Raw genomic sequence first — 25219 nt, 5'->3', positions numbered from 1 at the left:
CCCTCCCCTCGCTCTCGTTGTCGCCTCCCCTCGCTCTCGTTGTCGCCTCCCGCCCCTTGCTCTCGCGTCCCTCCCCTCGCTCTCGCTCTCGCGTCCCTCCCCTCGCTCTCGCCTCCAAAATCTCCTGCGAGTGCGTCGCCTCTGGACGAGCAACCGGTGGTCTCGCGTCAATGGTGGCGGCGATGCTAGGTGGTGATGAACGGAGTGTTTTCTGTGCTGGTGTGTCAATGGAGTTTTTTGGTGAAAAAGGTGAGTGCGATTGGGGTTTGATGTTGATGGTGGTGGTCGCTGGTGGAGAGGGCACTGGATGATGCGATTAGGGTTTGATGACGGCGGAGGAGGAGGAGAAGCGGTGGAGGAGGAGAAGCGGCTATATTCGGTGGTCAGTGGTGTCTCTGTGGCGGAGAATGTCTCGGTTTGAGAAGGTGAGATTTGGATCTGTTCGCTGCGTATGGGTTTTTTTGAGAGCTTAGAGCTCGTTGCATCTCTGCTTCAGTAGACTCTTGGACTGGGGGCAGTAGATTGAGGGCACTGGATGACCATGAGGTAGATTGAGAGCTTAGAGCTCGTTGCATCTCTGCTTCAGTAGACTCTTGGACTGGGGGCAGTAGATTGAGGGCATTGGATGACCGTGAGGTAGATTGAGAGCTTAGAGCTCGTTGCATATCTGCTTCAGTGCTTTCTGCAACTTCTGGAACATTTTCTGAAACATTTTCTGGAAAATCGAAAACCACTATACGCCTCGGTTCAGGTCCAAGCGGGACAGTAGAATCCAAGATATTGACTCGGTTCAGCAGAAACCGAGGTAAAATGCTATTGGTTTTTGACTCGATTCCCAATCGAGGCAAAAAGAGGTAGATTTTTTACCTCGTCTGTATAGTGCCTCGGTTACGGAACCGGTGCCTATAACCGAAAATAACCAAGGCCATATCCCTTGAATGCACTAGTGATAGTGGTGACCGAACGGTGCTGAGTTTGTGACAGTTCGGTATCTACTAGGTATAATACATAATTGACGAGCAATGTCACTGTTTGACCTGGCTGACAAGCGTTGTCCCAGTTTGTTCTGGTTGACGAGCGCTGTCTCGGTTTGTTCTGGTTGACGAGCGCTATTGTCAATGAGCACTGTTGTCGATGAGTGCTGCTACAGTAGAAAGACTGATCGGTCTTAGATACTAACCGTTCGACCTAGATATCATACTATATAAAATACTACCCACCGAACAGCGTTGTTGCCAACTCATACCACGTCACGGCATTAACATCTAATGCCAATACTGCATTTTAAGTTATCTATTATTATTTTTCAGTTTTTTCATTTTAATGTCCATTACATTTTATATTTTTTTCTCGTCATAATTAATTTTTATATTTCTACATTAAATAAGTTAAGAACATGATTGAAAACATATATTATTATCTTATATTTTAAAATTAACATAAAAAATATTTTGTTATTGAAAATGGATAATTAAAAAAATGGAAACCCAATTACTACTAAGTCTAACGTTGTTAGCAAGAAATTAACCAGCTGGCTCACAAACATTAGAAAAAAAAGTCATGGGCTATAATATTACTTATTTATGATTTTATGCTTTGGTTTCGTTCAAAACTAAAATTTAATATGAAAATTTAGGCTTCAATTATTGAATCAAAATATAATATTTAAAATATTTAATATCATAACTTTTTTTATTAGTGTTGATTGCAACATATCAAATATAAATTCAATGATATGATAAACAATTTTTGTGTTGCTATAAATAATCTAGAATTAATATTTAAAATATTAAATATATTTTTAATCTCTCGATAATGATACAAAAATTATAATTGTTTTTATTCGAAACTTTAATTCTATTTGGTCTTCTTCGTTTCTAAAGCAATGAATTTAATCCCTTATTTTTAATTATGTTATATTTTGTCCATTGTGCCAAACGGCATTTTCCACATGCATCTGCACCCTTTACACCTATGGTGACACGTTTCTGTGAAATGTTTAATTTTATTTTTGAATTAAAATTATATAATTTATAATTTAATGCAGTACTGCTTTTCACTAAATTATTTTTTTCGTTGAGGGCTTTACTTCCACCGTCTCCACACCCTGCCTCCACCAAGGCCCTGCTGCACTAACCCGCATCCACTCACCAGCGGTGTCGCGGACTACCACAGGAGGAATTGCCGGGCATCGATTGCCGTCATCGATCGGAGCCATTGTCAGTGTCAAGTGTGGTCTTTCTCCTTTTTCTTCATCGCGTAGCATTTATGTATGGTATATAATCAGAGACCGAACGGTTAACATTCAAGACCGTTCCGTCTATCTATTGTACCAATAGCTCGTCAACTAAGTAAAATAAGGTTAAAAGATGTTGAGCTACAATAGACCAACATTTAAAGTTATTGAGCTAATAATCCAGCAGAGGATAAAATAATCAAAGATATCTGATTAAAGATATTCATAAATCTATTTATGAGCAACCAACCGGATTTTAAGGTAAGTTTGTTTATATTTTATTAAGCTTGTGATAACCTATAAATACAGGGCCAAAGCTAAAAGCCAAGTACGTTCAACTCACACTCCACTACACCCTACTTACGTCCGATCAGGACTTAAATATTCAACTATGATAAACAATTCATAAAACAGCTCCTAACTTGAGCGTCAGAGTGCCTTTTGCAAGTACCTCCCCCCATCCAGAGTCCAATCGTACAAGATCCAGAGTACAATCGAACAACATCCAGAGTCCAAACGAACGACATCCAAAGTCCAAGCGAGCAGAGCACTCGATCCAGGCGTTCAGAAGCAAGGAAAACACGTCAAAAAAGGTTAGTCTCTCAGTCCTACAAATCCCTACCGAAACATTTTGGCACCCACCGTGGGGCCGAGAGCAAGCTGAAGAAACCCAATGATGACCAAGAAAAACACGGAGATGCAACGGAAGCATGAACGTCCAACATTCCCATCACACTAACCCAAACGGTTGGGAAAGGAGGGAACCAATACTCCAGCAAGCCGTTCAACCAGACAGTTTCCATTCGGCCATTCATCCATACAGGCATTAAGCCATTCGACCTCACATGTATTTGGTTGTTCGGCCTCACAGGAATTAGGTCATTCGGCCTCACAAGTATTTGGCCATTCGGCCTCACAGGTTTTTGGTCGTTCGGCCTCATAAGAATTAGGCCATTTGGCCTCACAGGTATTCAGCCCTTCGGCCTCAACTGCTCGCCCTTCCATGACTTCGAGTGTTCAAGCATTAGGTCATTCGGCCTTGCAGGTATTTGGTCGTTCAGTCGCACAGGAATTCGCCGTTCAACCTCACAGGAATTCGCCGTTCGACCTCACAAGAATTCGGTCGTTCGGCCTCACAGGAATTTAGCCATTCAGCCTCAACTATTAGGCCATTTGGCCTCAGAAGTATTCGGCCGTTCGACCTCACAAGTATTTGGTCGTTCGATCTCACAGGAATTCGGTTATTCGGCCTCACAGATATTCGACCCTTCGACCTCAACTATTAGGTCATTTGGCCTCACAGGTATTCGGCCGTTCGGTCTCATAGAAATTCGACCACTCGGCCTCACAGGTATTCGACCCTTCGGCCTCATAGGTATTCGGCCCTTCGGCCTCAACTATTAGGCCATTTGGCCTCACAGGTATTCGGTCGTTCGGCCTCACAGGAATTCGGCCATTTGACCTCACAGGTATTTGACCCTTTGACCTCTGTGACACCCGGGCACGGAGACGAGGGCGAGGAGTGACGCCGGTGCAAGAAGCATGGTGCAGGGGGCACAGACAAGGAGCGGCTCCTGGCAGCTTCGGGTGGAAGGGGTACATGGATGAATCGAACATACACCGGAATGAGAGGGATTTGGAGACTGTATAGGTATGGGACTATACGGTTGAAGGATAGCTTAAAGGAATTGATTTGACTACTCATATCACCAAAATGCATTTACTTTTCGGTAGCCTGACTCATAAGAACTCCATGGTTAAGCGTGCTTAGCCTGGAGTAATTCTGGGATGGGTGACCTTCTGGGAAGTTTTCCCGGAAAGTGTGCGAGTGAGGACAAAGCACACTGGAAAGCCTGGTGGTGGTCTGTGGGGGCAGTCAACGGTCCCTGTGAGTTGCCGGGACGTTACAGATGGTATCAGAGCCTAGCCTCTCCCAGTACGGTGTGGTTCGAGGACGAACCAAGCGGAAGCTGGTGTGCTTAGCCTGGAGTAATTCTGGGATGGGTGACCTTCTGGGAAGTTTTCCCGGAAAGTGTGCGAGTGAGGACAAAGCACACTGGAAAGCCTGGTGGTGGTCTGTGGGGGCAGTCAACGGTCCCTGTGAGTTGCCGGGACGTTACAACCTCAACTATTAGGCCATTTTGCCTCACAGGTATTTGGCCCTTTGGCCTCAACTGCTTGGCCTTCCATGGCTTCGAGCGTTTAAGCATTAGGCCATTCGGCCTCACATGTATGTGGTTGTTCGGTCTCACAACAAATTCGGCCATTCGACCTCACAGGTATTCGGACCTTAGGCCTCAACCATTAGGCTATTCGGCCTCACAGGTATTCGGCCATTCGGCCTTACAAGTACTCGGCCATTCAGTCTCACAGGTGCTTGGCCCTTTTAGCCTCGACTGCTCGTCATTTGGCCATTCGACCGCTTGGCCTTTTATGGCCTCAGGTACTTATCCAAATTTGGCATCAAGTGTGAAACCTTCCACCCTTTGGCCATTTGGCCTCACAAGATATTCGCCCTTTCAGCCTCCACTGCTCGACCACCCATGGCCTCAAGTCACAAAGCACTAAAGCAAGTACATCCAGGCCATGACACATCCTAATACGGAATCTTCAGTTTGGTCTAAAATATTCAACCGAAGACTGAGCAGTCTTACTCGATTGGTCATTCGGCCTTATAGCATAACCTATTTCAATATTAGTTGTATAACCTTGTAAATGCATTGGTTTGTTTGACTACTCTGTTTCTCACCATGTAAAATTCGAATTGTTATATTTCTTTAGTGTAGATAATCACATATTGCATACAAATTACAAGAATGGAAGCCAGAGAACCGTTCATGCTGAAGCACTCAACCAAGGAAACACTCCCAGACCTGGGACATGTTCGCCCAAGAACACCCAGCGTATTGCGTATAGGGACACACTTCCTTTGGGACATGTTCGCCCAAGAACACCCAACCGCATTAAATATAGGGATACACTCCCTCTGAGACATGTTCGCCTAAGAACATCCAGTTCATTAAATATAGGGACACACTCCCTCTGGGACATGTTCGCCCAAGAACACCTAGCGCACGCCAGCATAAAGGCAATCTACCTATTATGGAACCAGGCAGGTGTTCGGCCACTCGGCTTCAACCATTCGGCCTTCCATGTCCTCAAGCGTTCCAACATTCGGCCATTCGGCCTCATAGGTGTTCGGCCACCTGGCCTCAACCGTTCAGCCTTCCATGGCCTCAAGCGTTCCAGCATTCGGCCATTCGGCCTAGCAGGTGTTAGGCCACTCGGCCTCAACCGTTCGACCTTATAAAAGGGGAAAAAGTTCTAAAAAAGACTCCATCATTTACCACTCAACCTATGGCAAAGTACAAAAAGAAAACTCATAAAGCCCGCCATTTGGTCCACAGATGAGCAATGCCTAGAAGCATGCTCCCCAATACAACAAATACAGCCTCCCTCAAACTCATAAGTCCTATAGTTAATCATGGCTAAAGCCGAACCATTAACTCGGACTTGGGAGGCATATGTATGGTATATAATCAGGGACCGAACGGTTAGCATCCAAGACTGTTCGATTTATCTACTGTAGCAATCGCTCGTCAGCCAGGTCAAACCAGGTTAAAAGGTGTTGAGCCACAATTGGGCCAACATTTAAAGTTATTGGGCTAATAATCCAACAGAGGATAAAATAATCAAAGATATCTGATTAAAGATATTCATAAAGCTATTTATGAGCATTCGACCGGATTTTAAGGTAAATCTATTTAAGATAAGTCTGTTTATATTTTATTAGGCTTGTGATAACCTATAAATACAGGACCAAGGCTAAAAGCCAGGTACGTTCAACTCACACTCCACTACACCCTACTTACATCTGATTAGGACTTAAATATTCAAGTGTGATAAATAGTTCATAAAACCGCTCCTAACTTGAGCGTTGGAGTGACTTTTGCAGGTACCTCCCCCCATCGAGATCCAGAGTACAACTGATCGACATCCAGAGTCCAACCAAACGGCATCTAGAGTCCAACCAAGCGGAGCACTCGATCCAGGAGTTCGGAAACAAGGAAGACACGTCATAAAATATTAGTCTCTCGGTCTTACAAATCCCTACCGGAACACTTTCCTTTGTTCCAAATTCAAGATTGGCAAAACCCTGTTTTCCTTTTCTTCTTCCTCCCTGTTCGAGGGTTTTGGTCTTCAAAACGCGAGAGTGCCACGGGCGCCGGTCATCTTTGTTCCATTGCACCTCCTCCTTCCACTTTCTCTCTTAATTTTCTTTCAAAAAATGGATGTTGGTTGATAGACGCTGAAGAAAGGTATTTATTTTATTTAGGAAGTGTTATAATACATGACAAACTTCATCTTTCCATCCTTATTTTCTTATCTATACTTTTCATTCGCTCTTTCCATTCTTATTTCATGTAATACTTTTCTTAAATAAGTTACAGAGACTAAGTCAGTTTTATGTTTATTGGCTTTGATGATAGAAATTAATTGTTTGCTTTGACAGTAGATTTAGAATTTGGAAAATGTGGGTCTGGTAAATGAAAATCTAGTCATTGAAATTTGTAACACGTATGAGGTCACCAAATGTAGTAAATACTAATCTATTCTATTAATAATATTTGTAAAACACACTTGAGCGTCGGGCAAACATGTTGTATCTTATTTTAATTTTTTTTAAAATAATAAAAAACAAGGGCTGACTGACCCATCACTCTGTCCGATTTTAATTTAAAATAAAATAAAGTTGAAGGTGCAGGCCTTGCTAGGTTGCTTTTAATTAAAAAAAAAATAGAAAGCGTTGAGTTGTGCTTATGTGTTAACTTACGTAACTTCTTAGCATATATTAAATTTAAGTTAAAAGAAAAATTCTTATTCATAAAAATAAACATACTTTTTATTTTAATAATTTTTATTTTTAATTTAAAATAAAAAATTAAAAAAATTAAAAATTATTTAAATATCTTAATCTTAAAACTTAAAATTCATAATATAGTTATTGTTAAATAAAATTTGATTGATTTCATAAATTAACCAATTCCATATATATATAATGGTAGACACATGTTATTCTATATGTAAGCAATGCATTGGAACGTTGTTGGTCAATTGAGACAAAATTTAATGTCATTGAAAATGAATGACTAAATTCAATTTTTTAGAAAATAAATAAACCAAAGAGAGCTAAAGTTTTAAACAGGACAAATTGTAACTCTTGGTTATAATCGAAGGATAAAAAAGATATTTAATTCTATTTAAAAATAGCTACATTATATTATTTTTATTTTAAGAAAACAGAATATTAAAGTTATGAGGAAAACCTAAATATATTTAGATAGCCGGATAATGTTACTTAAAAGTATGCGAAAGTTATAATCAGATAATATTTAAATGATTAAAAAATTGTGTTAATTTTCTTTTGTCTGTTTTTCTTTTTTGGAACCTTATATATTATCTTATTTAGCATTAATGGGTTCTTTTAGTTTAGAATATACATTATAAAAAATCCACATGTAATTGACAAAGTCTTTCCAAACCTTTTAAACTTTTACGCTGTAACTTTAATTAAATCTAAACTACAAAATCGAGATACAAAAGTCTTTGAAATCTTCCTTTATGCGTGACTGTTGTATTTGATTTGATTATTTTGCAATTGTTTACCTGTAAAATGTAAACAATGTGCGTCGGAATCAATTTCTGTGTACCAATCAAATTTTATATCTGTATAAGAAAAATCAAATTTAATGGAATCATTTTGCCTATAAAATCTCCTATTCCTATCTTGTGTTGTACAAGGGTATCTCTACGTTCTTATCTGTTCTATAGAGTTTAGTGTTCTCTCTGTGATCAGTTTCCATGGCTATGGCACATCTAATATCTTCTCCTAACGTCTCTTCACTCTCAACTGGTACTTATACTCACTATCTGTTCTATTTTGGTTCATTTTTCACTGCAAAGTTATTTTCTGAATAATACGTGGAAGCATGCATTGTAATTGCAGGTACAAATCTTTGGAGCACAAAACTCTCCTTCAACAGTATTTACTGTGAAAGTATGTCTCATCACTTATATTTTAATCTTTCACATCTTCTTGTTCACCTATTAGTTGGAAACTTAGACTTTACAATAGGTTCCAATTGGATGTAATAGTGGACTTATTTATATTTGATGGTAACTAGATTTCTCACGTAATCTCTATTTACAATAATATTTACAAACACCTATTACTTTTAAACTATATTTCCGGAACAAAAATAATTAAAATTGATTATTTTATAACTATGCTGGTAAATTTAATGTAATTCACAATATTTTATTTTATTTGAACTTAAGAATAGAAATTTTTAAAAATAAAGTATTATATATCGGTATTATTTACTTTTAAATTTATTTATTGAAATATATTTCACAAATAATAATAACAATAATAGTAATGATAAACAATTGAATGTAATAATGTTATAAATTTGCAGCTATATATATTTAAAATGATGCAGGTTTTTTTTTTTAATTTATAATTAACGATAAAAGTTAAGTACGGGATTTTTTTTGGAGACATAAACTTTAAAAATGAAGAAACGTATAATTATTTAAAATTTTATTTGATATTATAAATTAAAATAAAATAAAGAAAAAAGAAAGTATGAGAATATTTGTTTTAAATTAATACATTATTTTAATTATTACTAAAATTTATAAATATACTATTCAAAAATAATTTTTCTGTTACTTCGACTCTTGAAAACTTATCTCTGAACTTATTATAAGATTGAATTAGGTCATTGTTATAAATTATTTTATCCAGGTTACTTGAACATCAGAACCAATTGTGGATGGCACGTGGGCCTATTTTTTGTTTCCTAATTGTTTTAAAAATTAATAAAAGTCATAAAATGTGCAATAAGGATGGAAAAGAACGGAGTGTCTTATTCCGAACTAAATTGATCAAAGTTATAAAGATCATTAATACATTTTTCTATTTGGAAGTGTCTATTGAATTTGACTTTCTTTTAAAAGCAAATTTTTTTTTATTAATTAATATTTTTTTAAAGTTTTCTCCAAAATAAAAAAGGTGTAGTTTTTTTTTCCACGATTTCTCTTATTTGAATTTTCATATTTATTATTCTCTCAATTCCTCATCATCTTGTCATGATTTAGTTTCAATAATTTTAAATATAGCTTTCTGTTATGCATGCTACAACTTTGAACACTTGGTACATTAGGTTCTGGTGGATCAAAAGCTTCCCAGCTCAAAATAAAACCTCAAACACAATACAATCCTTTGATGTTTCAACAATCACCTTTTAATCATCATTACAAAAGCATTGAAAGAGGAACCACAAATAAAGAAAGCAATAAATGTTATGTTGTGAAAGCCGTCACTGTACCATCTTCTGAGTCAGAATCTGAAGCTTCCAACTTCAAAAACATTGTGGACTCTGTCAAAAATTTCATGGCCGTTTTGTACCAATTTATTTACCCTTACGTAATGTATGGTCGAGTAAGTAAATACTATTCCATCCCTCTCATAGTTAATATTCCAAGTTATGTCGTTCCTTTCTATTAAATTCTGATTTGGATAATTAATACCCTTCTTGTTTTAAATTAACTTAATCTGTATTCTACAGACATCAGCTACAATTTCTGCGTCTCTCGTTGCAGTAGAAAAACTATCAGATATATCTCCGTTGTTTTTTATTGGTTTGTTACAGGTGACGCTCCAATTATATATTTTTTTTGAAAGACAATTGAAAATTACCCTTTAACTTTAATAAAAGACATTCATTTGAGTTGTTTTCTCTAACATGTTTCAGGCTTTGTTACCTTCCTTGTTTCTGGATCTTTACGTTAATGGAGTGAATCAAGTGTTTGACTTTGAAATAGACAAGGTATGAAACTTGTTTCTACTATGAATAATATAAACGTAGTTCTTTAATAAGATTGATCTAAAGTTAAATGTTCAGAAACACATAAAAAGACCAAGTTTACACAAGGTCACAGGTATATCAATGTGAACAATTTATATAATTTTTACTTTCAAACTCCTTTTCATAATTGAGGTTTACTGAAGTACTCCTACCTTTTTTCTTAATGGGAGCATTACCAACCTACAGCTCCCAAAATTTGACCAAAAACCTGACCATTTTTCTTATTTTAATTAGTACAGTTCATGGACATATTAAATAATTTAATATATATTTTATATATAACTGAATTAATTAAAATAAAGTAAAATGTAGTTGGATTTTTGGTACAGTTTATTAATACTTCATCCTTGAAAAAGGTGAGAATATAACAAGTCCCTTTATATTTTCTTGTAAAAATAATCCCTTTAATTCTGAATCTGAAGTATTCCTATAATTACTATCACTAGTGCAGCGAGGGGCTTTTACCGCGGTTGATTTTCACTATACGTCGCGGTTCTTGAACCGCGGCATATTCAGCCGCGGTAGTAAGTCAGACACTTTATGCCGCGGTTCGAACCGCGGTATATAGGCTGCGGAATATGCCGCGGTTGTTTAGGGAACCGCTGCCTAAATTCATTTTTTTTAAAAAAAAAATTAAAAAAAAAATTAAAAAATGCACTATATGCCGCGGTTGTGGTTAGAACCGCGGCATATTCCCCTGCAGTTTTTTAAAATTGCAGGTCTGTTTTTGTGATATCCACTACCACAAAAACAGACCTGCATATAAAAACATTTACAGAAATTCAATTTCAACATAACAAACACATGTTCAAATGTATTTCAACATCAAATAAAGTAGAGAGTCTAAGAAAATTCTATCTAATCAAATGCATTGTTTAAATCTAAATCTAAGAGCTATTGTATAATCTAACTATATATTTTAAGGTTTATAAATAATACAAGAACTACAACACACATTACCAAAACTATAGCAAAAACCATATCATACATTACCAAAACTATAACAATTTCATGCACTATCAAAATTAAAGCAAAAATTATACCAAAACTATAGAAACTTCATACATTACCAAAACTATAGCATTATGCAAAAATTAATGAAGAAATCACGTTAAAAATGCAAATGGACATAAATACCTGGAAGAGGAACGGCGGCGGAGAGGGTGAAAAACGCAACACAACGGCGGCGGAGAGGGTGAAAAACGCCAGGAAATCACGATTTTGAACGGCTAAAACTCGTTTTTATCGTCAAAAACGAATAATGACCGAACAATTTTGAGTTTAAACGGTTAAAAACGCAAAATCTGAGATGAAGGGTGGTTCGGAGGAAGAAGAAACGCGAAAACAGAGAGAACGCGCGAGGAAGACGATGCACTGTTCCAAGTTTTGTTTTTTAACTCTGAACGGGAGAATCTACCGCGGTTCACTACTTAACCGCGGTATAAAAGGCATTTTATACTAATTTAAAAAATTATTTTCAAACTATATGCCGCGGTTCAGCGGGCAACCGCGGCATAAACCTCGAAATATTTCAAATAAACATTAAATTAATTTCATATAGGAGAATATGCCGCGGTTCCCCAGAGAACCGCGGCATATACCCCTGAAACGTGTTCAACACAACTGTCTCTCCAACTGCCTTTCACAGAATTTGAAAAGTTACAGGGGGTATATGCCGCGGTTCTCTGGGGAACCGCGGCATATACCCCCTGTAACTTCTGAAATTCTCTGACTGGCAGAGAAGTTGAGACGTGACAGGGGTATATGCCGCGGTTCCCCAGAGAACCGCGGCATATACCCCCTGTAACTTTTCGAATTCTCTGGCCCAGTCAGCACCTGCAATAAATTGGCAGGGTATATGCTGCGGTTCTCTGCACAACCGCGGCATATACTCTGTTATTTAATTTTTTATTCATACGTGGCGTCAAAGGCAATGGTTGACTGGGGTATATGCCGCGGTTCCCAGTAGAACCGCGGCATATAGGTTCGTTTTATTTACAAAACTGCCACCGCGCACCATTATGCTGCGGTTTTCGTTGAACCGTGGCATAATGTGCGCTGTAAAAACCCGATTTTTTACTAGTGTATATCCTTTGATAGGAACGGGAATGCGTGTAACCTTTTATAGTTTACAAACCTGTTGAATGTTTCTTAGAACTAATATATGTTACATGTGTTATTGCAGATAAACAAACCATATCTTCCATTGGCCTCTGGGAAATTATCCTTCAGAAATTGTGTCTTTATTGTTGCCTCATCTGCAATTATGGTGCCGTATAGATTCATCCCTTTCCATAATAGAAGATTTTAAGATGAGATTCATAGAGAAAGGAGAGTTATTGTTTTATTCTGTTTTACAGGGCTTAGGGATTAACTTGATGATAGGTTCTACTGCATTGATTTGGAACTTTGTGTTGTGCGCAACATTATGGACTTGCTATTCTGCCAATGTAAGTTCTTTCCAATTGAATTTAAACTGTGTATTATGTTTTAGGGTATAAAGTATTGGTGCACTGAGTAATCTTATATATATCTGTAGTTGCCTTTCTTACGATGGAAGCAAAATCCGGTGCTGGCATCATTAGTCATGCTTGCTTGTTGGACATTTATACTTCCAGTTACATACTTCCTTCATATGCAGGTTCTGCCCTATCAGTAATCTTGCCTTTTATAGATCTTACTTTTTTGAATATGCATTTCATCCTAAGATTTTTGGGTTAGTTTCATTTGATACACAATCAACCATTTGAATCCATCAATAAGAAATGGATTTACTAAATTGCTAGTTGATGTAACAAATGTTCAGACGTTTGTGTTGAAGAGGCCACTTGTGCTTACAAGATCATTGATTGTTACTCTGCTGTTCTTGACTTTCTACGCTACTGGTTTATCATTAGCCAAGGTAAATGTCTTTATTTTCTAAGCACATGTACTAATTTTCCAACATCAAGCTTTTGGTTCGACAATGTAAAACCTTGTATTGGATTTGTGTAGGATATACCTGACGTAGAAGGAGATATAAAACATGGCGTTGATTCTTTCTCAGCACGTTTAGGCCAAAAAAAAGTATATATGTTTCTTAAGTTCAATATTATTATTTTTGGTTATACTTTCTTTGTATAACATTTGACTGATTCTAAATCTTTGATAGGTATTTTGGATTTCTGTTTTCCTATATGAAATAGCATTTGCAGTAGCCTTTTTGGCAGGAGCATCATCCTCATCTCCCTTCTCGATTAAATTTGTCACGGTAATATGTTTATTATATCTACATAGGTTGGAATTTTAGGTATGCAGAATTTATTTTGTTTTTTCCCCTCAACATGGGGTTTGATTTTGATAAACAATATGCTGTTTTGTTTGAATATGTTTTTTTAAATAGGATTAATTATGTTGTTTTGTCACCAAGTTATTATGATAGGTACAGCTCAGTTTTTCTTTTTGTCTTTTGTGACAAACTTTCTCACTAATACTAATAAAATTTAGTTATAAGTATTCTATTTTCTTTTCACATCATTTTTACAATCTGTAAACTTCTAATTACGATAGGAAGAGCTACATCCAACAAGTGAGATATCTGTATTTAGATAAAAAAAGATTTCTCTAGAAAAGTTGTTTTTGCTACGTAGATTAATTATTCCAACCTTTTAATCTCAATGCGTAGCATATATATATATATATATATATATATATATATATATAAGTAAATGAAAATAAGGTTATTTAAACTTTTGAACAATATTTAAAACTGAATCTGTGTTATGTTTTAGTGTCTTGGAAATGTTGTTCTTGGTTCAATTCTGTGGTACCAGACCAAATACGTAGACGTGACAAATCCAGCTTCCACTAGATCCTTCTATTCATTGAACTGGAAGGTGATTTCTCTCTTATAAACACTCTGTTACCATTTCAATAGTTCAATATCAAGTTTATAATTTAAAGGAAACAGTTATCTAATAACGTACGAACTGGTGTGTTTGTTTTTGCAGTTGATGATGGGTGCACACGTTCTTCTTCCTTTAATTAGATAAAGTGTCACTGAATATTAAAACAACTTTGCAACACATGCAACAGAATAAGATAGAGACCCTTCGCATCCAAATTAATCGAAGCAATATTTGTGTTTCCTATATACAACGAGTTTTGAATCATTTAGGTTATATTTGAGGAGATGAGTTCTTTAAGCATGAGTGGTGCCACTCAGTTTCTTTGTGATGCAAAGTGTTATTTTAAAAACACAATCAACATAAAATCACCTATAATATCGGTAACTTTGAATCAAACAATATAATCTCTTGTTGATTCAAATTTATTAAACATTATAAAACATAATAAGAGGAATATCAACACGTAATTTTGTCCCATAATAATAATGTAAAATACGAAAAATAATAGAAAAAATAGAATAGAATTAACTTAAAAAAATTGAAAAAGTAATAACAAAATGCACAACTAAAAAAAGAAAAATTTAAGTAATTTGGTTAGTACTTTAAAAAATGTACTCTATATGTCAAAATACCTCTCGATCACATCAGTATTGGTCTTGTCCTAAAACAATGTAAGACAGCTCACAACTGAATAAGTTATAATTGTCTTCACCTAAATATGTCTAATCCACAATGTATGTGACTTCCACTAGACGACCTAGTCAATTACATGTCGGTCTAACCAATGTCATATCGACTACTCTGTTACTTTTCAAAATATGATCATACACTTGTTCTTGAACAAGGTAAACAGACCATTGGATCCAAGTCCAGATCCATCCAGATAATTAAAGACCTACAAACGTAATAAATTATATTATAAATAACACAATTGTTAAGACAAGATCAACTAAGCAAACCTCGTTTTGAAATTTAAAAGAACGTTTAAATGAAATAACGTCTAATTGTTCTAATCGTCTAGGATAAAAAGTGATAAACACTAAAACTTAAAAATCCTAAACACTATAAAGAACTACAACAAAATGTCTAATAACAACAATGTCTAACAAAGGTTAAACCATCTAGGATAAAACGAAAGAACATTAAATGTTACATAATAAATATGTCCTAGACGAAGTAAGTTAGTCAAACAGACAACGCCTAAATGATAGTACATGTATTATGTCTAAACGTGTATGATCATCTAACGCTTTAAAGCATTTATTTTCTAGTATTTCTTTGTCTGTAGCGTTAAGAGATAGGAATATATTCAAGGAATGCTTCATTCATGCTTTCGATTTGTCCTTTACGTACACACAACACAATTGCTTTGCAAAGAGGCAACATAGCTTCTAACTCAGTATCATATACGCTACACACTTATAAGAAAGTCAAACTTCCGAATAACTAATCTTTTTCAAAGAAATTTATATAAGGAGGACTACATGAAGAGAAGACAATAAGAAAAAATATGCTTAATAACATTGATGGTCCCAATTTTTGTCAGCTTTGTTCGAAATGGTCCTAATTTTTTTAAATTGTTGAATGTAGTCCTAAAGATTGTAATTTGTGTTCAATTTAGTCCTTTTTGCAAACGTCGTTTAAAATGTTAATTACCAACTGTCCAGCTGTGCAATCAGGGAATTACATGTCATTTAATGACTGACGTGGACACTTTAAGGCATAGGATGTGGATTTTTGTTTTTTGAAAGTGATTTTCTGATATTAGGATTTTTATTGAATTGATGGCAACCCCTACCTCGGATCCGAACAGGATGATCGCAGGTCTTCTGGCTTGCCAAGAGTGTCGCCGGAGATGTTGCTGATGCTGGATGTGTCATCGCCCTTCGATGACTGCCACTCCTTGTTGTCGGCATTCACTCCTCGTCTCCCTCTGTTTCTCTGTATTTTTATTTCATCACAGGCCATAGAAAGGCGTTGATGTATCTCTCCGAGCTTCGTCGAAGCTCAACTGCTACACTTGCCACCAAAATTGGTTTGAACTTTTGGTTAGGGTTTTAATTGTTCGCGCTTGGAGACTGACATAACTCGGGCAAATGACCGCGGATGACACATTAGTGATTGAAGAAGGCATTGATTGCAGTATAGAACGCCTAGAATAAAAATCGATTGAAAGTTCTGGCGCCCTTGAACTTTAGATTGCTTGAATGATATTACAGTTTTTTTCTGGCGAAGCTTGAAGAATGGGATTGGGAATGAAGAAGGAAATGGAAAGTTGGATCTACAGGATTGGGAGAGAATACAGATAACCAATGAGAAGAGAGTCGCAAAAAGAGGATAAGTGAGGACTTACGTACAAGATTCAATACTTCTCTTAGATTAAATTACACCCCAGTACAATGTTTTTTCTAATCTTTTAAAATATAACTTTTATATGTTAAAACGTGTTATTTATCAATATCAAAATAAATTATTTTTAAATATATCAAAATGTCAGAAGCTATTTCTATAATGAAGATCAATGAAAGGTATTTTATCGAAACTATAACTAATATATTTTAATTTGAAAACATAAAATAATACAAAATTAAAGTAAAAACCTTACTCGTATTTTGCAGAATTAAAATCATATTTAAGCTATATTTTCCAATCCATAATATCTACACGTATTAAAGAGGTAAACGTATGCTGTAAGGAAAAAAAAAGAAAAAGAAAACATTTTATTATGCTGTAAGATAATAAAATGGCTTTGCAATCCTAAAGACTAAAAAATATACAGACAAGGGGGTTATTTCTACAAAAGAACTGTTAACGAAAATTTTGAAATGAACTATTCCATCCATCGAGATTGCTGGAGATTGATTAAACATAACAATTCATCCAAAATTCAATGTGAACTGCAGAATTTGACGAATCTAGCTCTTGTGAAGTATGTATTAGAGAGGTTTGGGTAGTGATCAGAAACAATCCTCAGCTTCTATGCAACAACATTCTACTTATCACCACCGCCAAACATTCCCATCATATATTTAGCAAATCTCATATGCTTCATCAAGCTTTGTAACCCACCATGCCTCCGATTTGTTTTAGCATTTGAGGAGGGAGGACTTTCTCATTTGTTGTCCTTCATCTGAAAAATAAAAATACACAGTTTAACATTTTGTTCGACTTTACCCACCAACCACCAAAGAACCCCAAGAGTCACACCTAACACAACACAGAGAAGGTGTCTCCGGCCATGGCGTCGTGATGGATGACAGTCTCAAACTTGAAGGAGAACGAAAGGGTTTTGCTGCTTGTGAAAGAAATAAGAGAGAGTCAGTGTTGAGGATATTGACGCAGCCACCGACAAGGACTTTAAGATGTCCACATGGGTAGTTAAATGCCATCTCATTTGGGTTTTGCACAATTGGACAGCTGATCGTTAACGATTTAAACAATGTTTGCAAAAAGGACTAAATTGAACACAAATTACAATCTTTAGGACTACATTGAATAGTTTAAAAAAATTAGGACCATTTCGAACAAAACTGACAAAAATTGGAACCATCAGTGCTATTAAGCCGAAAAAATATTATTGAATTCGCTCATGCTGTCTCTTTCGCAAGCTTTTGTCTTTAAGACTTGTTCTTTGAAAAAGTTATTTACAAGTTTTCATAATCATATTGTATTGATTTCAAATCTTCTCTAAGTTTTCAGATTCATATTGTATTGATTTCAAATCTTCTCTAAGTTTTCAGAATCATATTGTATTGATTTCAAATCTTCTCTAAGATAGTTACAAATTATGTTCTTGTAATCTTTATAAAACAATTTGTTCTTTTCTTATACAAAAGCGAAGTAAAACTCTTGTAAGGTTAACTAGTGGAGTTAGACTAGTTGATACCAGGAGTGATTATACTCATTTGAACCACTGGGTTTATTCTAAAACATGAGTAGCTGAACTTCTTATAATCTTTTTAAAAGATTATTGGAACCCTTTTGAAGTTTCTAAAGGAGAAATGGATGTAACTCAATTTCGAGAAAACCAATATAAAAAATAGTGTGCCTTATTGTTTTTGTTTTTCATAGGTTTTTCCTAAAAACTGTTTTATAAACTCAAGTGATTAACTACTGTTGCAGAGCATCTAACCATTGCAAAGGAAATTAAACATTGTTTTCCAAAACAATTTAAAACAATATTCAACCTCTCCCCCTCCTCCCACCAAGTTTGTCACGAATCACCATCATCATTTCACCTTTCTCGCACTTCTAAACATCAAGCAAGAGAAAGGTGAATCCCTAAAAACCTTCATTAAATTAAAGGTTCAACAATGTAGCACTAAAGGTAAAAAACCTAAATCCCAAGGTGATTCTCCTCTACATTGTCACGAGATTGAGATCGGGTTGTTTTGCAGATGATCTACGCATGACGCATCCCACAAGCATGGACAAATTGAGGTAGAGAGCCGTAAAGTTCAAGCGCTTAGAGAAGAGATTAATATTAGACGCATTTAGTTGTGGATGATGTAAGTTTATGACCACTTATTTATATAAAATTTATTTATGAAGTTACTTATATCAAATCATTTCTTGATTTTAGGTATATGTTTGGTGTAGCTAACAACATGGGGTTGAATGATGTATATGTGTTCATTGATCCCCACATGACTCATGAAGGAAATAAATTTGATGACATCCAAGCATACATCACCAATTGCAATGGGGAAGGAGCTATATTTTATCCTTAATATACTTGGGTAAGTCAACTTTGTTAACTTTAAAGTTTCATTTATGATTTTAGTGTATAACAATTTAAGTTATTACCAATTTCAGGTGCTATTGGCAGTTACTTGTGATGTCCATACCAGAGAACACTGTTGTATGGTTTTGTGCATTGCACAAGTCTCCTCCCAACCCTCTTAGACAACTAGTAGATTGATAAGAACCTCAATGTTTTGACTTTCTTTGTTATATAAATGTATGATAAAGCCATTTTTTTAATAGTTCCCTTGCATCACATATGATGATGTCCGAGGGATCAACTGCTAAAGCTAAAAAGCTTGCATGGTTGACCCTTAAGGTTTGGTATTTTAGTCCATACTTTGTTACTTTTTGTACCATTCCAATGATGTTACTTAACATTTTATAATTATGATGATATATTGTAGTGTAATAGACAAAGTGGATCATAAGAGTGTGGTTACTACATCATGTCTTGGATGATGACCACTATTCGTGCACATGTTACCAGTGGATGAGAAACGATAATATTTTGGTTTAATTTTATTTTCTCTATAGTTTATAGCTTATATACACTAATTGAAATCATTGTGTTTTATCCAAAGATTTAATTTTACTACCTCAATTCTAGAGAAGTCCCTTAGACACATAAGGAAAGCACTTGCTAAATATGTAATTCAACTCTATAATAGTGATGAGTGCATATTTATGCCCACATTTTAGATTTAATTTCAAAATTTTAATGGAATAATTTTGCTTATTTATTTGAATAAGATTTTGCATAATTGGCTTTATCGGATTTGGGAATTAGAGAGGCTTAAAATGTGATTTTAGTTGCATAAATCATTTTGGAGAGTCTAATGTTTGTTGATGGAACTGGAATTAAAGTTTGAATTGCAATTTTGAAAAGAAAGAAAAGGCTAAAGCGCAATTAGAGGAAATTTCTGAACTTCTATGCAATTTTGAATAAAATGAAAAGGGCTTAATTGTAATTTTGGGCAAGTTCAAATCTGTTAGATATTTTAAAAGATAATTTGGAGAAAATATATCTTAAGATATTTTATTTGATATTTTTAAATAATTACCTTATTTAACTATATCAATAAATATCAAAAGATAATATTTGCCAAATTGTTTTGAATCTAGAAAAGATATTATCAAATATTCTCAAAAACCAATTAAATTTGTTGAATATTTGGAAGATATTAGATATAAGATAAAATATCTTATCAACAAAAGATTCAGAGTCCAAGCCCAATCAAGTCTATATAAAGAGACCCAAGGGAGGTAGAAATCAGAACTCATTCATCCACCACTGCTCTCACTTTTATTTTGCCATGCATTCTACTCCATCCATGGAGGGCTAAACTTTTAGGGCTATTCCACTCTAATTTCATTATGGATTCTGAGGTTTAGTTAAATTAATGAATTTTTTTCTTTTGATTATTGATTTGAGTTATTCTTTTTCTATGTCTTTCATCTCTCAATCATATTAAAAGCAATGATTTTTACATCATAACGTGTTTGAACCTACATGCATATTAATCATATAAGTTCAAGGGTTTCTAGGTTTGGTTGAGAATCTACTTTGATTAAAGTTAGGAACTTTCGTATGATTAAATGGGTTCTGGCTACTAATTGAGAATGTACTTTGATTGGTAGTAATAATTTCAATTATAATTAATTAAGAATTTACTTTGATTAATTAGCTTTTAATTTGGTTATGAGATTTAAGAATAGACATGATTAAACACAATAGAATTTGATTGGGAATGTACTTTGGTTGAATCCATTGTGAATAATCTAGAAAGGTCTTGCATTTGATTGAGAATCTACTTTGATTAATTGCATGATCACCCTCAAATTAATTAAGAAAGTACTTTAATTAATTTGAAACTTGAACAATAATCAATTGAACAATGATATGTGGATAACCGATGATGAATCTATCTTGGGAAAGCAGTGGAATTAACCAATTTTATCATAATTGTTTCTAAGTTTCCTCTTTGTTCTTCAAGTATTCTTTAAACATCAATTCTATTAGCATGATTTTTCACTTTTATTCTTGAGCATTGCATAACATTCATAAGATTGAAATATTGAAAAGCAATTCCATATTCGTTGGGAGACGACTGAGGGTTATTTGAACCCTATTCACTACAAAAATACATGGAATTACCGACGGAATTATTTCTGTCGGTAAATGATGCGTTACCGAAGGATTTTATCGACGGATGTAAAAAATGTAATTACCATTTGTCCTTCGGTAATTATCAACGGACAAAATCTGTCGGTAAAGTCTTCAGTAATTACTGACGGACAAAATCCGTCGGTAATTCCGTTGATAATACATATTTTAGTTTCCGTCGGTCAAAAGCCGTCGGTAAAGCCTTTGGTAATTACCGACGAACAAGTTCCGTCGGTAAATCCATCGGTAAAATTCCCGCCCATTTTTTCTCTCTCTGCGCGAAGAAGATTATATTTTTCTATCTCACAAAACACTTTCATCATTTTTTTCTTTCCTCTCATCTCAAGACCATTTCTCACCTTCTCTACAACCATTTTTCTCTCTCGTGCAACCATCTTCCCACACTACCACTGCTATCGTTGGAGAGCGTCACCGCTATCATGGGAGAATGCCACCGCTGCCGTGGGAGAACCACGCGGAGCGCCATCGCTACCGTTGAAGACCGCCACCGCTGCCGTTGGAGAGTGCCACTACTGTCGTTGGGGAACGCCACCGTTGCCATGGGAGAACGCCACCACTACCGTGGGAGAACCACTGTCGTCGGAGAACCATGCGGAGTAGAGCTGCCGTTGGGATGCTCAAAAACTAATTGGAGATTTTTCCCAAGTTTAGGGTTTCTAAAACAATTGGACAACCTAAGTAGAGCCTTTGATTTTGGTTTTGGAATGAATTGGATTGTTGTTTTGATTTAGGAATGAAGAAAGTTTGATAAAAAAAATTAAAATCTGAGGAAACCGAAGAAGGGGAAAGAGGAAGAAGATGAAGCAGATCGAGATATTTACCGACGAACTTACCGACGACTTTTTTCTTCGGTAATTACCGACGAATTTTTGTGGTAATTACCGACGGATTTAGCCTTCAGTAATTACCCACGGCCATAATAATCCGTCGATAAATATTACCGACAATGCTATTATCGACGGATCAAACTCTGACGGTAAGTCGTTGGAAAAATGACATTATCGATGGATTTTGGGTGTTTTCGACGGATTTTGGTCGTCCGTAATAATTGGTTATTTTATAGTGATTTACTTACTTGAATACTACTTGTCGATATTGAAGTTACCTTGAAAAGTAGTATTAATTTGATAGCTTCAACGACAATGTAAATAGTATGTAGATATTATGATATAGTAAGTTCTACCTTAGCATATTTATGATTAGGTTAACTTTGTACATTAGATTGATTTATGCTTTTAAGTTCATTTATGATTACACTGAATTGACTTATGCTTCTAAGAAGTTGATTTATGATTACTTTGAATTAATTTATGTTTTAATATGATTTTTTATGAAAATATATGCTTCTGGATTGTTTTGGGTTGTTAAATATATGCAAGTCTGTTTCTGCAATTGACATTGTTACAGAAACAAACTTGTTCTTAAAAAAAATAGGGGAATAAAGCACTATATGGCATCGGTTCACGTCACAACCGAGGCAAAAAGGCTGGTAAAAAACAAAAAACAAAATAAAAAACACTCTACTGCCTCGATTAACTAAGGCAGTAGCATCCCACATACTGCCTTGGTTCAGTAGTGTTGAGATTGTTGATAGGGGGAGCACTGGTTTAGCTGAACCCACAATCTTAGTAATATCTAAGTTTTTTATGATGACAACGCATAATTAATAACACATGTGTATTATGTGTTACATGTTCTGTGCTTACATGTTATATGCGTATATGAGAATATGATTATGTTGTTGTTGTGTTGTTCATTACATTTCACTACATTTCACTATGTTGTATATGTGATCTTTTACATGAATGCATGACACATGTTTATGGATGAGAAAAACCACAAGCACTAATGTTGAATTTTAATTGTGTGACAAAACAACAATTTTAAGTCGATTTCATTATGGGCTGAGTCGATTAAAACTCGTGTCTTTGCACTAACCTTTTTCAAAGTGTGTTATGAGATTTTTCATAGAGAAATTTTTTCAAAACTATGATTTGCACTATTACATAGTCGATTATATGCGTGTTGCATTCCAATAAGTATGTTACTGTTGTGAAATTCTGCTAATGCTTGATATAACTGTCTAACGGTCATATTTTTAAATATGTTGAACAAGCATTAAATGTCATTCTACTGCATTAATTGCGAGTTCAATTAATTGCTTTGACTGCTATAACAAAATTGTTATATTTGACTACATTAGTAGCTTAGTCGACTAAAATGCGTCAGAGATGCGTTATACTATAAATTGACGCGAATTTGATTTCTATAAGAACTTTTGTGAATCTAACAATTTTTGTGATAATGCTATCTTGCAGAAAGAGGAAAAGAGCTCTAAGAATCAAGAAGTGACCGTGGTGATCATCTCCTTTTGATTTCTTGTAGAGCAAGTTTGCTGTGTATTCAAAGGGGTGATCAATTATGCACATTTGGGTGTAATTGCGCGAGATCAGAGTCTACAATCTTGTGAAGATTGGATTGAGGTTTCCTGTTGTGACTACAAGAAGAAGAACGAGCGGCGTTCTTGACTCTGAGAGGTGTCTCAAAGGGTTTAAACAATAGGAGAGGGGATTCTTGCTGCTGGTCTAGTTATTGTACTACCTATATTTGATTAGAGGGTTAGAGAGGTGTTTTATATTTTTGACGTGAGGTCTCTATAAAAGCCTTGTTGTAAAACCCTTGATCATTATAGTGCATTTGCTTCACGTGGTATGAAGGACACTTGATGTAGGTAGGTTGGTCGAACCAGTATAAAAAGCAGTGTTTGAATTTTTTGATCCCTTCTCTTTTACTTTTAAACAAATTTACTCTATACTTATTCGATTAAGTTTCCCCTGCATTAGAAAGTCTTTTACCTTGCGTTTCAAGAAAGTTTTAAAGGCATCACCTTTTGCGAAAAGGATTTTAAAAGACCTTGTTTTTACGTTCACCAATTCACCACCCCCTCTTGGTGTGAGAAATTGAGCCATTATATTTTAACAATTGGCACTAGAGCTGGTTTTCATAAAATATTTGAAAAACTAGTCGATTACGATTTTCGTTAAATCGACTGATCTTGGAAAATGGCTTTCAATTCTTAGACCTTTGGTGAATGTGCTTCGACAAATAGACCACCAATATTTGCTGGAATATGGCTTTCAATTCTCAGACCTTTCTTGAATCGGTGGATAAAGGGGTTTGGGATGCAACTCTAAACGTCCATATGAGCCCACTCATGTCTTAATTGGAAAAGTTGTTTTGAAAATTTTTTCTGAGTGGACTCAAGATGAGAACAGCAGAGCTCAATATGATGTTAAGGCTAGAAATGTGATTGCATCAGCACTAACAATGGATGAATTTTTCAGGATATCACAATGCAAGATGACCAAAGAGATGTGGGAAGTCCTTGAAGTCACAGATGAAGGAATGGATGAAGTAAAGAGAGCTAGAAAGAATTCTCTCATACAGGAATATGAGTTGTTCATAATGAAAGCAGAATAGACTATCTATGAAGTACAGAAGCGATTCACACACATAGTCAATCACCTCATGGCTCTTGGAAAAGTGTTTGACAAGGAGGAAATCAACGTCAAAATATTGAAAAGACTCAACAGAAGCTGGCAGCCGAAAGTCACTGCAATATCTGAATCAAGAGATTAGACCAGCATGAACATATGGAAAACTCAAAGAACATGAATTGGAGCTTGGAAGGCTAAAGAAGGAAGAACACTACAAGAAAAAAGTGTATTACATACAACAAAAATCCGTATATAAGACCCAAAATCTGTATATATTCTGTGTTTATATACGGATTACATACGGACAAAAATCCGTATATAATACCATCGTAGCTAAGTTTACATACGGATTTATCCGTATATAACTTATATACGGAAATTATATACAGATTTATCCGTATATAACTTATATACGGAAATATCCGTATATAACTTATATACGGAAATTATATACGGATTTTTCCGTATATGACTTATATACGGATAAATCCGTATATGATTTCCGTATATAAGTTATATACGGATATTTCCGTATATACCTTATATACGGATAAATCCGTATATAACTTATATACGGAAATTATATACGGATTTTTCCGTATATAATGGTTTACCAAGAGCTAAATAAATTCTCTGTATATAGCAGTTCTCCATGCACAATATACAAGCAGACCTGGACATTATACATTGCACATTGACATATAAATTTAATAAGGTTTTCATATACACTTAAT

General features: G+C 35.3%; 1 protein-coding gene across 1 annotated transcript; it reads left to right on the top strand.

The window, feature by feature from the left end:
• Nucleotides 1-8043: 8043 nt before the first annotated feature.
• On the top strand, nucleotides 8044-14364 carry LOC124833983 (glycinol 4-dimethylallyltransferase-like). The gene is made up of 13 exons (XM_088096153.1): nucleotides 8044-8150; nucleotides 8244-8294; nucleotides 9466-9743; nucleotides 9871-9954; nucleotides 10057-10131; nucleotides 12356-12439; nucleotides 12531-12620; nucleotides 12710-12811; nucleotides 12977-13072; nucleotides 13165-13236; nucleotides 13322-13420; nucleotides 13941-14045; nucleotides 14160-14364. The coding sequence occupies exons 1-13, from the start codon at nucleotides 8099-8101 to the stop codon at nucleotides 14199-14201; spliced, it is 1230 nt and encodes a 409-aa protein (XP_087952279.1). The 5' UTR covers nucleotides 8044-8098; the 3' UTR covers nucleotides 14202-14364.
• Nucleotides 14365-25219: the final 10855 nt, after the last annotated feature.

Source organism: Vigna umbellata, chromosome 8 (genome assembly GCF_029865625.1).
Source record: "Vigna umbellata cultivar VRB3 chromosome 8, Vumbellata_1.0, whole genome shotgun sequence".
Taxonomy (NCBI): Eukaryota; Viridiplantae; Streptophyta; class Magnoliopsida; order Fabales; family Fabaceae; genus Vigna; species Vigna umbellata.
Note: the sequence above shows the minus strand (reverse complement) of the source record. Positions and strands in the feature narration are given on the sequence as shown.

Coding starts and splice junctions, on each gene's coding strand:
- LOC124833983 (XM_088096153.1), top strand. CDS start 8,099: ATGGCTATGGCACATCTAATATCTTCTCCTAACGTCTCTTCACTCTCA. Junction 10,132..12,355: donor TTGACTTTGAAATAGACAAG/GTATGAAACTTG, acceptor GTGTTATTGCAG/ATAAACAAACCATATCTTCC. Junction 14,046..14,159: donor TCTATTCATTGAACTGGAAG/GTGATTTCTCTC, acceptor TTGTTTTTGCAG/TTGATGATGGGTGCACACGT.